This window comes from Corvus brachyrhynchos, unplaced genomic scaffold (assembly GCF_000691975.1).
Source record: "Corvus brachyrhynchos isolate BGI_N302 unplaced genomic scaffold, ASM69197v1 scaffold331, whole genome shotgun sequence".
NCBI classification, from domain to species: domain Eukaryota; kingdom Metazoa; phylum Chordata; class Aves; order Passeriformes; family Corvidae; genus Corvus; species Corvus brachyrhynchos.
Window position 1 is genome coordinate 589,515 of NW_008237229.1, and position 15,330 is coordinate 604,844.

General features: G+C 37.0%; 1 protein-coding gene across 1 annotated transcript; it reads left to right on the top strand.

The window, feature by feature from the left end:
* Window positions 1-3,212: 3,212 nt before the first annotated feature.
* On the top strand, window positions 3,213-14,996 carry VAPA (VAMP associated protein A; the record flags this gene model as incomplete). Its single annotated transcript, XM_008630089.2, has 5 exons — window positions 3,213-3,384; window positions 5,918-6,021; window positions 8,065-8,145; window positions 10,499-10,675; window positions 11,642-14,996. Coding segments are annotated over 5 exons (693 nt in total), but the record flags the coding sequence as incomplete, so codon positions are not given.
* Window positions 14,997-15,330: the final 334 nt, after the last annotated feature.

Here is a 15,330-nt window from a genome sequence, read left to right on the forward strand (position 1 = left end):
TTATTAGATTGAAATTACGGGTTTATAAAGCAATGATCTCTTGTCATTCGACATCATGTTACGTTGATATATAGCTTGAGTTATTAGTTGAATTACCACAGCTTCTGTTTGTACAGTTAGACATAAGCCTGTCTGAGGTTTAAGTGCTTAAATAAAAACCTGCTTGGACCTGAGTGTCATGCAAGCAGCAGGTGAGATGCTATTTTTGAGATTATAATGCTGCCCTGGTGTAGTTGAATGTTTACTGAGATGAAGTGGGTGTGCATTTGTCCATTTTGATGCATGTGCATAATGTTTGTATCCATCTTTGCCAGTTCTTTTCCTTGTTTACATGCAGTCTGTGTAATACGATCCAAAACATTTCTTTTTCCTGGTTCTTCTGCCTCTGCCCCACCTTTTTCCGTGAGAAAGGTCATAGTTTAGGCTTTTGCACTTAGGCTGTTACTGCCAGCTTGTACTTCATTCCCCCACTCCTCCAAAGATAGGGGTGCTTATGTTTGTGTAACAGTGAACTCCAGAATCTTCTACAGGTGTTGCAGTTTCTTTTTTGAAGGGTATGTCATGCTAACTTAGATCACGTGATTTTTTTTCTGATTTACTGTCCTTCTATCTGTTCCTGCCTGTCCCTGCTCAGATCCATGCTGTTGGTATGCCACTAAACTATGAAAACAGCTGGGTTCTGCAGGAACAATGAAATTCAGTCATCTTTTCCTTTTGTGCACCAATTTGCTACCACCTATTTATTAAATCTGATGGTTGCAAGTCTTGAGAGGCTTTATACAGCTATTTTCTTTAAAGCTTTTAGAAAGCAGGTGAAAGGTAAAGCTGTCAAAAGCATCCTCTAGACCTTGAAAAATATTTCAGTCACTGCTGAAAGAAATGTCTGATTCTAAAAAATGTCCCCAAGGTAAAAGCTTTTTTTTGTGAAGTATCCAGGAAATGCAAAGGAGGTCACTGCATTCATGTACCTGGGAAAGAAAAGCAGATTTCTTATAATTATCTGAAGTGTTGAAACTGACAGTAAATATCAGAGTAATTTGAAGAATATTTTGAATCCTATCTCATTATTGCACACTTTAAAAAGGCAGGCTTGAGGAGACCTTTCACGTCTCAAAAGAAACAGAACATCTTCTGTTTTGGTTTAAAAACCAGTTAATCATCAGTTTATAAATTCACTGCTACTTTGTCTTGAAACAAACTGATTTTGAATAGTATAGCTCCTTTTCTTGATGACTGTGCTTTTCAAAATGAGCCTCTGAACTGTTTCTTTTTTTCCCTTTGTGCAGAATGTCCTTAGTAAAAGTAGTTGACAAAATTGAGAAGCAGAGCTCCTTAGGTGGCCTGGAGTTGCAATTAAAAAAAAGGCAACACACAAGTTTGAAAGCCAGATTCAAGGTGCTATTTGCCTCTGGGCACTGCAAAAGCAGTGGTTATTAGATGACTAATAGCTTAGGTGGTTGTTAGTAAAACTCCCAGAGTAACTTCCTCAAAAATGTGTGTGTAGCTTGAAAAAATACGTGTTTGGTGTGTTATGAGTGTATCACCAGTCTTAGAGTGAGAAGAGTATTCCACTGCCTGATTTTAGTTCAGTTTGTGGTATGGGTGATGGGAGTTATTTTTGGATCTCTCTCTATAAGTAAAGACAACTGGATCCTGCAAGAGCCATCAGGAGATGAGTGGCAGGAAACTTTCAAGTAGTTTTGTAAATCTTGGAGGCTGTGTCAAATTTGCCTGAATTGAGAGGATGACTTATTTCATCCACCATATATAAAGTCAGATTAGAAGTGAAGTTTCAGACAAATAATACCAGTTCCTATTTTGTCAAAAGAACCTCACTGAATCTAAATCTAGCTCACATGCATTTTCATCTACATCTCAGTATTCTGGTTGTCAGTAATTTTCTTTTTAGTCTTTATGTATTTGTATCTTGGTATTTTGTATTAAGACTGTTTAACGCTCTCTCAGTCAAGTATTTGGAATGAGTTATAGAAACAAAGGCATCAGTCAAATAGTGAGCCCTCTAATGTAATAACATGTTTGATGGTGGGCAGAGCTGTTTCCTTCAGAGAAGTACAGACACCTCTCTGCAATAAGGTGTTGAGAAGAGAGTTGACTTCCTATGTCTCATGCAATTAGTGGTTTTGTTGTACCTTACCACTTGTTCATATCACTTATATTTTTCATTCAATTTAATCTGAAGTTTGCTTTCTTTGTAGTTTTTTAATGGAAAAGTTGTTGTTTTGTTTTCAATACTGATAAAAATTATTTTTAAGTAATTTAATGTGTAACTTTAAAGAACGATAAAGTTCTTAAAAGTTGATGTACACATGAAATATTCTTGAATAAATTTCATGTTTATCTGAGTACCATTTTTCTAGAGCCCTTGCAGTCTTGCTTTCAGATGACAAATGCGTAAGGGAGATTAACACGGCTCAGAATGCTGTGAACCTTATTTTTTGTGCTGTTACTGTGTGGCATTGCATGAAGGTGATCTCTGTTGGAAGATATGCTTTTGCAGTTTGATATTGAAATTATGCCTCTTGTCCAAGTCTTGTCCAATCTTGGAAGGAATTCCTATCCTGAAGGTTTAACATAAATACAGTTAAGAGAGTACATTGCATTGAATACATAAATATAGCAACTACAACCTGCTTTTCTGGGGATCAGTTAGAGTACACACATAAACAGAGTATCATTTCTCTTGCTTATTTTGAGTTTAAAAGAGGAGATTGATGCCTTGTTCAGTCAAGTCTATAGGAGCTCAGAAGCCAACAGAAGTTAAAATATAGTGAAATATAGCAGTGACTGTATTTTAGTCTGTTTTCTTTCTTTAAACAATTGAAAGAGTTCCAAAGAATGTGTTGCTTCTATTCCTAAAGAAAAACTCAGCAAAATTTACTTCTGCATATGACCAGTACCTTCTTGGTATTTCAAATGTTAAGAATGATTTAGTAAAATTAATATCTGCATGTATGAACCACTTGTGGCAGCAGCTTGAGTCTGTTGTACTATTTAAGAGTTCTTGATTGCTGTGATGTATATTGTTATAACTAGGGTGATAGAGCACTCTTTACATGTAACAGAGTGTATGTGCCTAACAGCTGTATGATTTAACCTGCTTTTAGAAGTTTGTTGGCAACAAGATATATTTTAAGAGTTACTTGTACCGTATAAAGAGATTTCTTCTCCAGAGATACATGTATATTTAAAAAACACCAACCTTTTTTTCAGGTCCCTTTACAGATGTAGTAACTACAAATCTTAAACTACGAAATCCGTCAGATAGGAAAGTATGCTTCAAAGTGAAGACCACAGCACCTCGTCGATACTGTGTAAGGCCAAACAGTGGAATTATTGACCCAGGATCATCTGTAATTGTTTCAGGTAAAAAACAAAAACACGCAGTTGTAGGTTAAGTGTTTTTAAAGCCTTTAATGAAGTTCCCTAATGCTTGATCTTAAAGACTGTTTGAAGTATGTCAGCTTTTTAAAACTTTTTTTTTTTAAATAAAAGGGATTCCCTTCATAAGTGTGATGGCAACTTGATGCAGAGCTGCAATGATATATGAAAAAATCCTCTGTATAGAAATACTTGCCTTTGTCACATTTATCTGTGGTTCTCTGAAAGGAGGAGAAGCAAATTGAAAAAGGGCAGTGACGTTAACAGTACCTTTGCTTCAGACTACTATATTCGTGTTTAGAAGCATTACTTGGCTGCTCTGATGTGCTTAAAATGTAACATTTCATCATTCATTGCATTTAAGAAAAAATTAGTTTACAATTTTAGCTAGTTGTTTTTCTCAAGAAAATGGGAAGACTAGATACTAGTTTTAAGATTTGGTAAATGATTTTTGTAGGTCATTCTCTGGACCATTTTGAGGTAGAATCACTAGAAGAAGGGGGATTCAGATTGTAGAGATCACAGGCAATACAGGTGTGAACTCCTAGATGTCCTAGGTCTAGAAAACTGATTATTTTAGAATCCTTGGAGACCTCTGTAGCAAAGCAAAAGGGAAATAATGGAGCAATCCTCAGAGCTTTTCAGATTCACATTCTTACACCCTTTGGCAAGTTTAAAAGAAGCTGGAGAACTGTCTTCAGGTGATATGTTCAAAAGACGCAAAGAAGAACCCAAGAAAACTTTGGTTGATTAAAACCTTAGAGTAACTTTCCTTGTAGGAGTTTTCTGTTCTAATATGATCTGTAGAACGGGGCCCTTTAAAACTTCATTATTGCTTACCATGGGCAGTCCAGCATCTGGACTCATGTGGTACTTGTTCACTGACTCAGAAAGATCATTTTACTGAGAATTGGTTTAAGATTCAAATAGTCAAAAACTTCTTTATTTTCATCTTCAATGACAACTTACAGCCATTTTGCCTTAGCTGTGTGTTTGATCTGGTATCTGGGGTCTTTCCAGTGGGTAGTTTGATATCACAGTCAAGATCTTGCTGGACTTTCTCTTTAGGGAATTTAATAGATTGAAGGATTACATCCTGTGTGTTTTCACAGTTGCAAATCATCCTTTTAAAGCTTTAATATTTTGGTTTTTCAAATGAGTCAGTACTGGAGCTGTAAACCATATTGTGGCTTCAGGATCACCAATAAAGGGAAACAGTGTCACACTGCTTGACTCTTCAGTTGGCATAGCAGGAAGTCTTTGGTGTGCCTATTTCTGTATTACTGGATTCTCATGCAGTTATTCAGCTACAGTGACCTCAAGATGTTTTCAAGTGCAGTTGTTGAGTTAGAGTGACTCCACAGTGCTTTTCAGAGCTAAGTTCTCTTCCCCAAAGTGTCAGTTTCATCTTTTTGTTTTTAGGCATGTAATTTCTTTTGGGTAATTTGCTAAAATAAGTGCACAGATTATTTTTCTAGTGACCCACTTTATCTCATCAGTCCCTCAACTGAGTGTTTTCAGTGCTGAGTCATCTTTCACATAATTAAAAATAGATTTCTCTCACATTGTTGTGCAGAGAGAAATAACTGTAGGATACTGTGGGCTGAAGCTCTTACGTTCAAAACTGAATGTTGAGGTAGTGTTAGCTGTCTTCAGCCTGTTAAATGCATCGTGCTGAATCAGAGCCAAACCAGTTTTTAAATTCATTGTTGGAGATGATTTGACAGTCATTTTGAGGAAGTCCACAGACATTTTTAAATCATTTATCACTTTTCAGTTGTGAATCACTAAGAAACCTTCTTCAGCCATGTTTATTAATTTTTTTCCAAAAATACAAATTCCGTAAGAGCTGTTTTTCTTTACCTTGATGCCCTAAATTTACTATTTATTATCCTGTCGTGTATTGTTTGTTGTTGTTAACAGCAATTGCTTGTTGTTGTGGTTTTTTTTCATGATATAGCATGTTACTTCTCTTCCTTCACAGCTTGTTACTGTTACTTGTTACTGTTTTTCCTTCTGCTGTTGCATTTTTCTAGCTCTATCAGTATCTCTTCTATAGCTTTTTCATTGCTGTAAGATAGGTACATATACAGATACCGGTTATAGGACTCCATGTAATTTTTCTTATATTTTTCTGAAACTGCTTCTGCTTCTCTTAATTTTGTATAAAGATATACTGAACTGGCATTCCCATTCTGTGGAAGACAGGTGTATGTACACTGCCAAAAAATTAATCTCTGCAGTTCACTGAGTCCTCCTAATTTTTTTTTGGTCTCTCTTACAGGATCTATTTGTACATATTTGTATATGAAATGTCTTTTCCTATAGTAATTAGAGAAATAATCATGTCAGCTACACCAGACTCTGACCTCTTGAGTCCCTGTTTCTACAGTGTGTGCATTGCCTTTGCATTTTAACTTTCAGTGTCTGTTCAATGGGGAATAAATCTGAAGTGGATAGCATGCTTGCTGTAGTGATTAGCTGAAGAGTCACAGTTTTATTTTTTTCTTTGAAACAGTAATGCTGCAGCCTTTTGACTATGACCCAAATGAGAAGAGTAAACACAAGTTTATGGTACAAACAACCTATGCACCACCAAATATTACAGATATGGAGGCAGTGGTAAGTAAAAACAGAGTAAAATGACTGTTGTATTTTTTTTTTCTTAAAAAATTTGACTTAGCTATAAATGATTCACATTTTTGCAGTTTCTGTTTGAAGAAGAACTGGATTTTCTCTGAACAAGTGTGACTTCAAATGTGATTCAGGGTTTTTAATATGAAATACAAGGTCAGTTCTTAGAACTTGCCTCTAGTGATTAACCTCGAGGTTGTTGAATGGATATAGTGGTGAGTCTAAGGTAAGGTCAGTTCAGTGTTAAAATATGGGCATGTTATACCTTTACACGCAGCTGATTTGAAGGGGATAAACAGATTGAATTTGAAGGAATCAAGAGTATATTCAAACAACAAGCCTGAAGCTGTCTGAAATGGGTTCATTTGGTCTGAAAAGTGTTTAAGTGAAATGTTGAATGGGATTATAATGAATTAGAACATTTTCAAGACTAAGATGTGTCTCCCTACAAGATACCAAGTGGCTAAACACAGGACAAATGATAGATTTATTTTCTGTTTTAATAGAACCTGTTGTAGCTTTAGTTCTTAGGCTGGGTTGGTCTGATGCAAGATCCAGAAAGAAGATATGTAGGTTTGTGCTTGTTAGTTTAGAAGTAAGGTGCCTGTTTCTGATTTTACTGGCTGGCAGCAATGGGAATTAAGCCCTCAGTTGTCAGAATGTGCTTTTTAGGGTGTATTTGGACTCACATAAGTATGTCCTAAGGTGGAGGTCAACATTGCACATGCTTCTAACTCTAGAAACTATTTTAGGGAATGCTTGTGTTTACACAGGTACATCTGATGTTCACTCAAGGCAGAGAAGGAGAGGGGAAACAAAGGATAAAGATGAGATTTTATAAATTGCTGAAATCCAGGAGGAGACCTTTTCAGGTTTAGGCTCTGTCCCCTTATAAGAAGGCAAAGACTGCTGTGGCATCACTCTTCACTGGAAGCAGTGGAAAACCTTCTAGATTTTGTGAAGCTTTTGAGACGTGAAAGTTAACATCTGTCTGCCTTTTTGAACTGGTTTGTTTTTCTTCATATGCTCTAGTAGCTCTTGGGTATGTGTGGTAAATGAAGCATGGCTATTTGGTGAGGGTATAAAAACCAGCTTCAGAAATACCTTTCAAATAACTGCTTTCTTAGTATGTTCAGGTATACAATACTGAGACATGGAGCTTTCAGGAAATCGATAGTTGTTATTGTAAGTTACTGTATAAATAATGCCACTGGAAAAAAAATAATAGGAAGGATGTTATGAAAAACCTGAATATTTGAATCTGTAACACCTACAATTCCAAGGTAACAGTAGAGGACCTATTAGAAAAATTGCTGCAGACTTCAGAGCAGTCTCTGAGCCTAAGAATTTAAGGCAACTACATGAAGTGCATGCTTTGAATGTTAATTGTCAGTTGAGGAGAGAGATTCCAGCATATTTTAGTTATTTAAATAGACTGATAACCATTAGAATTTAAAATGGTTTTTATAAACAGCTTTGAAAAATTCTCTAGGCCCAAATTGTCGCATGATATGGAGTAAAAGGAGAAAGTGGTTAAAAGTCTAAAATTTAAAGAACTAAAGAAATTTACTCTAGAACAAACACAGAGTCACTAGAGTCACTAAAAGGTGTCTTTCAATCTTTTGTTTAAAATCAGTGCTTCCAAGATGGGATACAAGAAGTACATTTACTGAGGCTTAATAGGGCTAGAACTTTCTTTTCAAACTGACTCCAATGCTACTTGTGTCCCATTGTGTGTTAAGAAACCACTGTATTGTCCCCTCCCTATTTCATACAAACCTCTGATGGATCCATCCTTGCATTCAGTTTACTCTTTTTCATTTCCAGACTTGAATAACCATTTCTAGCTTTTTTTACTTCACAGCAGTGAGTGTGAACAAAAAGCATTGTTCATAAGCAAGTCTGAAAATTGCAGGGAGGGTAAACATGGTATTCAGCTGTGTAGAAGGCCAGAGCTAAGAGCAAGCTTATGAACTGTTGAGATGTTTGCATGAGTCCAGCATGTTAAATAACTATTAATTGTTGTCTTAGTGGAAAGAAGCGAAACCTGATGAGTTAATGGACTCCAAATTGAGATGTGTGTTTGAAATGCCCAACGAAAATGATAAACTGGTAAGTAAGGAGTAAGAAACTGTAAGATCTGTACCACTGACTGGTAGGATCTCACAGAAATTTCAGGGTTTTTTCAACCTATTTGATTTAATGATTAAATGAATTGAAGGAATTTGTACTAAATTAGTCAGGAGGGGTGTTCAGTATATAACTTTTTAAGGATTCATAGAATCACAGAACAGCCCAGGTTTAAAGGGACCTTGAAGTACTATCTGGTCCAAGATCTTGTCCAAAAGGGAACACTGTCCACCCACATCTTAGAAAACTCCAGCATTGGAGACCAGTGCCAAAAAACTTATCTTTTTGTTATTTTTATACTTCATCGTTTTTGTATGCAATCTCAGTATAATCTTGGAGGGAAGGGGGTGTAGCAGTTGCTTTGTGGTCTGGGTTTTTTTTGTTGGTTTTTTGTTTTTGTTTTTTTTAGTCAAGAATAATTTGTGAGATGAAGGTGTAAGCTTCCGAAGTGTGTCTTAAACAGTAAAAATGTAAAGGTTGAGCATTTAATATCAAGGCACTTAGTTATCTACTTTCTGGCTTTAATTTCATGAAGTGTGTAATGGACTGAGAGAAATGTAATGGGTATACAAAACTACCTCCTTTTGTACTTTTTCCTAAGAAACTGTCCCTAGGGACAGAGGAGCTGACTCTTTAATTAAAAAATCAGCTCTTTACAGCCACTCTTAGGGAGCTTTACGCTCTTTTAGGGCCAACTCTTTAAGGCCATTTTTCTTAGAGTGCAAGTGCTTTCCATCCTGATGTGTAAGAAATCAAGGAAGGCAGGCCAGAAAATGGCATAGCTGAGCAAGGATCTGCTCCTCGCATTGAGGAGAGTAAGAGGGCAATGCACTGCCAGTGGAAGCTGGGACATGTGACTTGGGAAATACAGGGCTATGGTTTAGGGGTGTTTAGGGGTGGGATCAGGAGAACCAAGGCACAGATGGACTGGGACTTGGCAGGGGATGTGAAGAGTAATGAGAAGGGACTCCGTAAGTACATATGTCAGAAAAGAAATGACAAGGAGAGTTAACCCCCCCCGACAGACAAGAAGGGAGAACTCGTGACAACAGATATAGAGAAGGCTGAGGTACTCACTGAGTTCCTTGGCTCAGTCTTCACTGGCAGTCAGGCTTGCCATGTCGTGGGGGTTCTCGTGGTTGAAAAGCTGGACATGAATCTGCAGTGTGTGCCCACAGCCCAGAAAGCATCTTGGGCTGTATCACAAGAAGTGTGGCCAGCAGGTCAAGGGAGGTGATTTTCCCTCCCTCTACTTTGCCCTTGTGAGACCCCCATCTGAAGTCCTGAGTCCAGCTCTGGGTTCCCCAGCATAGGAAGGATGTGGACCTGTTGGAGCAAGTCCAGAGGAGGGCCCTGAAGATGCTCAGAGGGCTGGAGCACCTCTCGTGTTAAGACAGGCTGAGAACTGGGGTTGTTCAGCCTGGAGAAGAGAAGGCTGCATGGACACCCCACTGCAGGTGGTTTTAACAGAGGCAGATAGTGGTAACACAAGGGGGGATGGTTTTAAACTAAAAGATGAAAGATTTGGTTTAGATGTTTGGAGGAAATTCTTTACTGAGGAGGTAGTGAGGCACTGGAACAGGTTGCCCATAGAAGTTGTGGAGGCCCCATCCCTCAAGGTGTTCAAGGCTGTGTTGGATCAGGCTTTGAGCAGTCTGATCTAGTGAAAATTGTCCCTGCCCATAGTGGGGGGATTGGAACTAGATATTCTTTGAGGTTCCTTCCAACCCAAACTATTCTATGATTCTGTGACTTTGAGCAGAGCTGTGGGAATTAGATTTTTAATTTTAGTACTGGTTTTTTCACAGCTTTTTGTGACTCTTCAGAATTAGTAATATGTATTTCAGATGCTGTGAGACTTAAGTTTCATGTTTGTGCAGCACTTTATTTTCCTTCACTAAAAGGTGTTTTAAGTGCAAAACATTTGTATCATACACACTTTATATGAGTTTGTGACATGATCTGCTTTGGTTTTACTTTGTTTTGTTTCTTACTATTGCAGGATTACTTTTCTTCCTTTTATTTTTTTCCCCCCAAGTTCAGATGATCTTTGGTGTATTTTATGCCCTCTTTTGGATGCCTCCTGGGTCAGTGTTAAGCAGCTAAAGTATTAATTTGTGTCTCAGTAGAGTGTAGTACCAGGTAAACAGTGCAATCTTCTCTTGCTTTTTTAACACCTGAGCAAATCAGAACTGAACTGTCAGTGTGTCTGTTCAGCTTACTGTAAATATAAACTTTGTTGAACTGTATCGGTAGCTTCATTGTTTCACTTCTAAGCTGTGGATGGTTTTTCTTTGGGTAAGTAAAATTCTCAAATCATTCTTGATATTTGTAGAATGATATAGATGCAAGCAAATCCGCCCCAGTACTGAACGCATCTAAGCAGGATGGACCGATGCCAAAACCACATAGTGTTTCACTTAATGATACTGAAACAAGGAAGCTCGTGGAGGAGTGCAAAAGACTTCAGGCAGAGATTATGAAGCTGACAGATGAAAATCGGCACCTGAGAGTAAGTTCTGTGTCCACATTTATATTGAAGTGGCTTCACTCTGCTTGATTCAAAGGTCTGGTTTGTAATTAGGCCAAAACATATGTATTCCAGCAAGTAGATAAAACTGTTAGAATGTCAAGATTGATTCGCTGTATGGTTTTACTGTCCTGTATATTATGTATATCTTGAACTTGTCAGTGATTGAGACTTTGTGATTGTCATGGATGAGATATTGAAGCTGCATAATCTTCTTCTTAAATGAAATGGTCCTCTTTAAGGTGATCTTATTAATTTAGGTCTGAGTCAAAGCTACTGAATTAAATTAGCGTTTTAAAAGTGCTTTATTTTTCTTTAATAATGAGTAAATGAGATCCAGAGCAGTAACATTTTGTATTACAAACAGAGAATAAGAACAATTGTTTGGCCAGAGGAGGTAAGCAAACACTACTTTCTTGTACCTCTATGTAAAGGTGTTATTTCAGTGACCCGTCAGTAGTCAATACATGACTTTATGTGTCTTTTCGATATATTTGCTTTCGGAACAGTTTGGACAATTTCACTGGCTGTGGTAGTCTTTTAAAGAACTATGAAATAATATATAACATAATAACTATGATATATCCAGACCTGTAATCCTGATGACATTGAGACTAAACAAAGCAGATGTTTCTCATTAACAACAAGGAATTACTTCTATGTAATTTTGACACATATTAAGTAAGAGCAGGATGCTTCATTGGGCCTACCAAGATTTTTGGAATATTTTTTAAGCAGAGAGACTAGTGAATTATGGTCCTTATTTAAAATATGGTTTTCTATGTCCATGTTTTGGATTTTGGTGTGGTGTCATGTTGTATGCGTTGAGGTCTTTTTAGAAACTTTATTTAAATATTCGCCAGTAAATATGGCCTTTTGAGTTCAGTTTTTACTATTGTAATGATGTATTTATATTTTTTTTCCATTTGTGTTTTTTCCTCCCCTCAGGATGAAGGCTTGAGGCTCAGAAAGGTAGCGCACTCGGATAAATCTGGATCGCCCACAGCTTTGGCCCTCAGAGATAATGGCTCTAATTCTCTTCCTTCACTTCTTGTTGTAATTGCAGCCATTTTCATTGGATTCTTTCTAGGGAAGTTCATCTTGTAGAAAGAATGAGTGAGAGAAGCATGCAAAACTGCAGCTTCCTTTTTTTTTGTTTTTGTTTTTGTTTCGTTTTGGTTTTTTTTGTTTTGTTTTCTCTTGGCCAGAAAAAGGTTTGTTTACCTACCACATCATGGGTAGTACGGCCCGAGTGGCTGTTCTTATGTACAGCATCATAACAGGCTTTGCCTTTAATGATCTCGCACGGTTAGAAAACACAATCTGAAAAGACAAACTGTTCAGCTGCTGGACAAAATTGTACATTCAGTCATCAATAGCAGGTATCAGTTGCACAGTCAGTCCTTTATGAAAATTCATAAATAAAGAATTGTTCTTTCTTTCTGTGGTTTTAATAAGAATTCGAAAATTGTTCAGAGTCTTGTAAATGTTATTTTAATAATCCTTTAAAATTTTATCTGTTGCTGTTACCTCTTGACAAATGATTTATTAGATTGCTAATCCCACTCATTCAGGAATATGACAGGAGGTATTCTGGGGGAAATGGTGCCTCTTACTGTGTAAATTTTCTCCTTACCTTACTTTGCTAATATCATGGCAGAATTTCTTTCTTATTCCTTGTGAGGCATTGTTGAGAGTTTTTCATCCTTAACAGTCCTGTCCCATAATATTTAACATGACAAAAGAAATAAAATTGTTAACAGATTTTTCTGCGGGTAGCCTGTTTGTGTGTGTCGTGCTTTTAGAGGGGATTCTTAACAAGTTCATTGTTCATGGTAATTTGCTACTTGTAACAAATGGCTATTTTGAAGTTTATTTGCTTAAGTCTCTGGCTTTGACTGTTGTAATTGAAGCTTGGGAAAGAAAAAAAAAAAAAAAAGGTTTCCATTCCATTTGTATAAAAAAAATGAACTGTTTTCTGGCTGCTTTCAGCTACAAAGAGGATGGTTATCAAACTTGGTTTGAGACAGAATAATTTGGATATCCAGCAGGTACAAATACCAGACATGAATGTTTTCAATATATTAACAATTTGCTTGGATTGTGCAGGAGTGTAATAATCAACCTTCTGTTCCATCTTTGGATCTTCTGGGTGTCTTCCAGGAGTCAACATTATTCTTTGATTTCTTAAGGGTACTTAATTCACATATACTAACTTACTCAGTTTATAATTCTGTCTTAGCAAATATTAAAAAATGCAAGTTGAATCATTCAGACACACATAGTGAATTCCATGATGCAGAAGAGTTGATATTTGCTGAGTTGCTCACCTTCTGCTCAGTTGCTCACCTTTGGGAAATAGAAATAATTTTATGCAACTCTTGGCAGATCTACCTGTTTTAACCATGTATAGCTAAGTTTTAAAAAATGCATTTTTGGGGTCTGAAATGCTTCCCTGCACTTAATCTTATGTCTTGCCTCATCTCTGAATATGTCATAAAAACAAACAGTAGTATTGAAACAAAATATTATCTCTACTTCTGAGTAAGCGTAATCCAATACAGGGAATTACTTGTAAACTTGAAAAATTGTGGAAGAAGTATACTCCTGTAAGCAAAATTGTGTATGCTCTTGGACAGCTTGACTTGATGTGGTGCAGCTAAGTGTGTTAGACCTTGGTATATGCACACCTTATGTAGCTGAGAAAAATGTTCTGGGAAAGATGTACATTATCTTGGTTGCCTTTGATTTTTAGTGCTTTTTAAAAAAAAAAAAATTACATGATGTTCTGTCATAGCTCTCTGTGGTAAAGTTTTTTATGAAATCTTGCACATGTACAAGGAAGATGATGGAGAAAATGCAAATACTGCTTATCTTTTCACTTAAGCATGCAAGCACTGTTTCCAATTACTTGTTCCAGTGTCTGCATTCAAGTCTCCTTCCATCCCAGTGACTGGAAAAAACTATGTTAAGGTTTTGATTACTTTGGTTCCACTGGTTCAGAATGGTGTATTTCTCCTGATTTTTTTTTCTCTAACAGAACATCGCCACATCAAACTTTCATAGCCTGTTCCAAACTGATTACGTGGAAAATAATGAAAGCAATATTGTGCAGGATGTAGTTTGCTTCAGACAGAGCAGTCATTCCTGCGTTGAAGGGAGAAAAACCAAACAAAACCCTCTGGAAGATCTTAAAATGTTTACAGTATGGTGTACGGAGGTTTTCAAAGGTGCTAGCACTTAGAGGACTTTAAAGCAGAAAAACAAGTCATTGCTCAATGCAGCTGACTCAGGTTTTGATATCTGGCAGCAGAAATATGGTAAAAATGATAAAATCAGAATGAAATAACTTTTTCATAAATAAGAAAACAGTTGGTGGTAAAACTTTGGTCATGGTTTAAGTAATGTTTTCAAGGTGAAAGTACAGGGCTCTTGTAACCAGAGTTCTCAGTAATGGTCTAAGGAGACTGTCTTGGTTTCCCGTAATCCCTTCATAGCTGTATATAAAATGTAATGCTAAAACTATTTTGCTCTCAGGAGTCTCTTTGGATGAGATCAACTGTATTCAGTGAATTATGTACTATGGATTAAATTGTTTGTCTTTGTTCCTGAAATGGGTAGAACTTCTTGCTTTGTCTGCCTGCTTACTTGTGTATGTAAGCACAGGGAAATACAGTCTCTCCACCTGCTCCTGGTGATATGAGCAGACGGTGATGCCCATAAAGTCATGTGAGGGGAAATGCATCGCTTGAGTTAAATACACCTTGCAGGTTGCTCTTCTGGTTTCTCAAAAGGGCAAGATAATACAAGTATACAGTATCAAAGTAGTTACTTTAAAATTTTTATCAATATAGCACTTTAAAACAGAGTAGTGGGGTTCAGGGGGAAAAAGAAAATAAACCTAGTTAACTAGAAGATACAGCTTCTGTAGTAATTCTGGGCACCAGATTTAACCCACTTAGAATATATATATATATATATAAAGTTCATTTAAGAGAAAGTTATTTGTATCAATGCACAACTTATTTGTGCATTTCTACTCATTCTCTAAAATCTGTTGACAAACGCTATTGCCCAGGCTTGCATGTTTCTGCTGCTATGTTTGAAGCCAACTTACTTAAAAGAAGCAACCAAACAGTAGCTTGGAACTTCATTATCCTCCTGGGAGGAGGGAGGGTGGAGGGAGGAGTTGAAAGGTGACATTTTGCCAAAGGGGAAAAGACAAAGCCAATAAGCAAAACTTATCTTTCAGGCCTTCTTCAAAGTTATGAAAGGTTGAAGTGTTAATAAACTATTAAAAATGTAGTGGTGTCCTTTTTATTTTGGAACTTCTCCCTGACTCCATTCTGTGGACTGCTGCTAGTGAAAAGGTGTATCTTGTCCCCATGGGTGGTGTCACTGTTCTGCTCTAGGTTCTGCTGGTAAATGGCAAGAGGCTGCCTTGGATGAAGAGTCAGTGCTGGAGTGAAGAACAGGGGCCTCGATCCAGGCAACACTGAGGATGCTGATGGATCTTTCAGATTTGTAAGAATCATCTTGACAAATAATTTTCCTGTTGGGAGTCCCCAGGTATTTACGTCTGAATTGACTTGCTGGAGCAAACGCTTGTTTCAATCTGTAGCAAAAGATGGAATGAG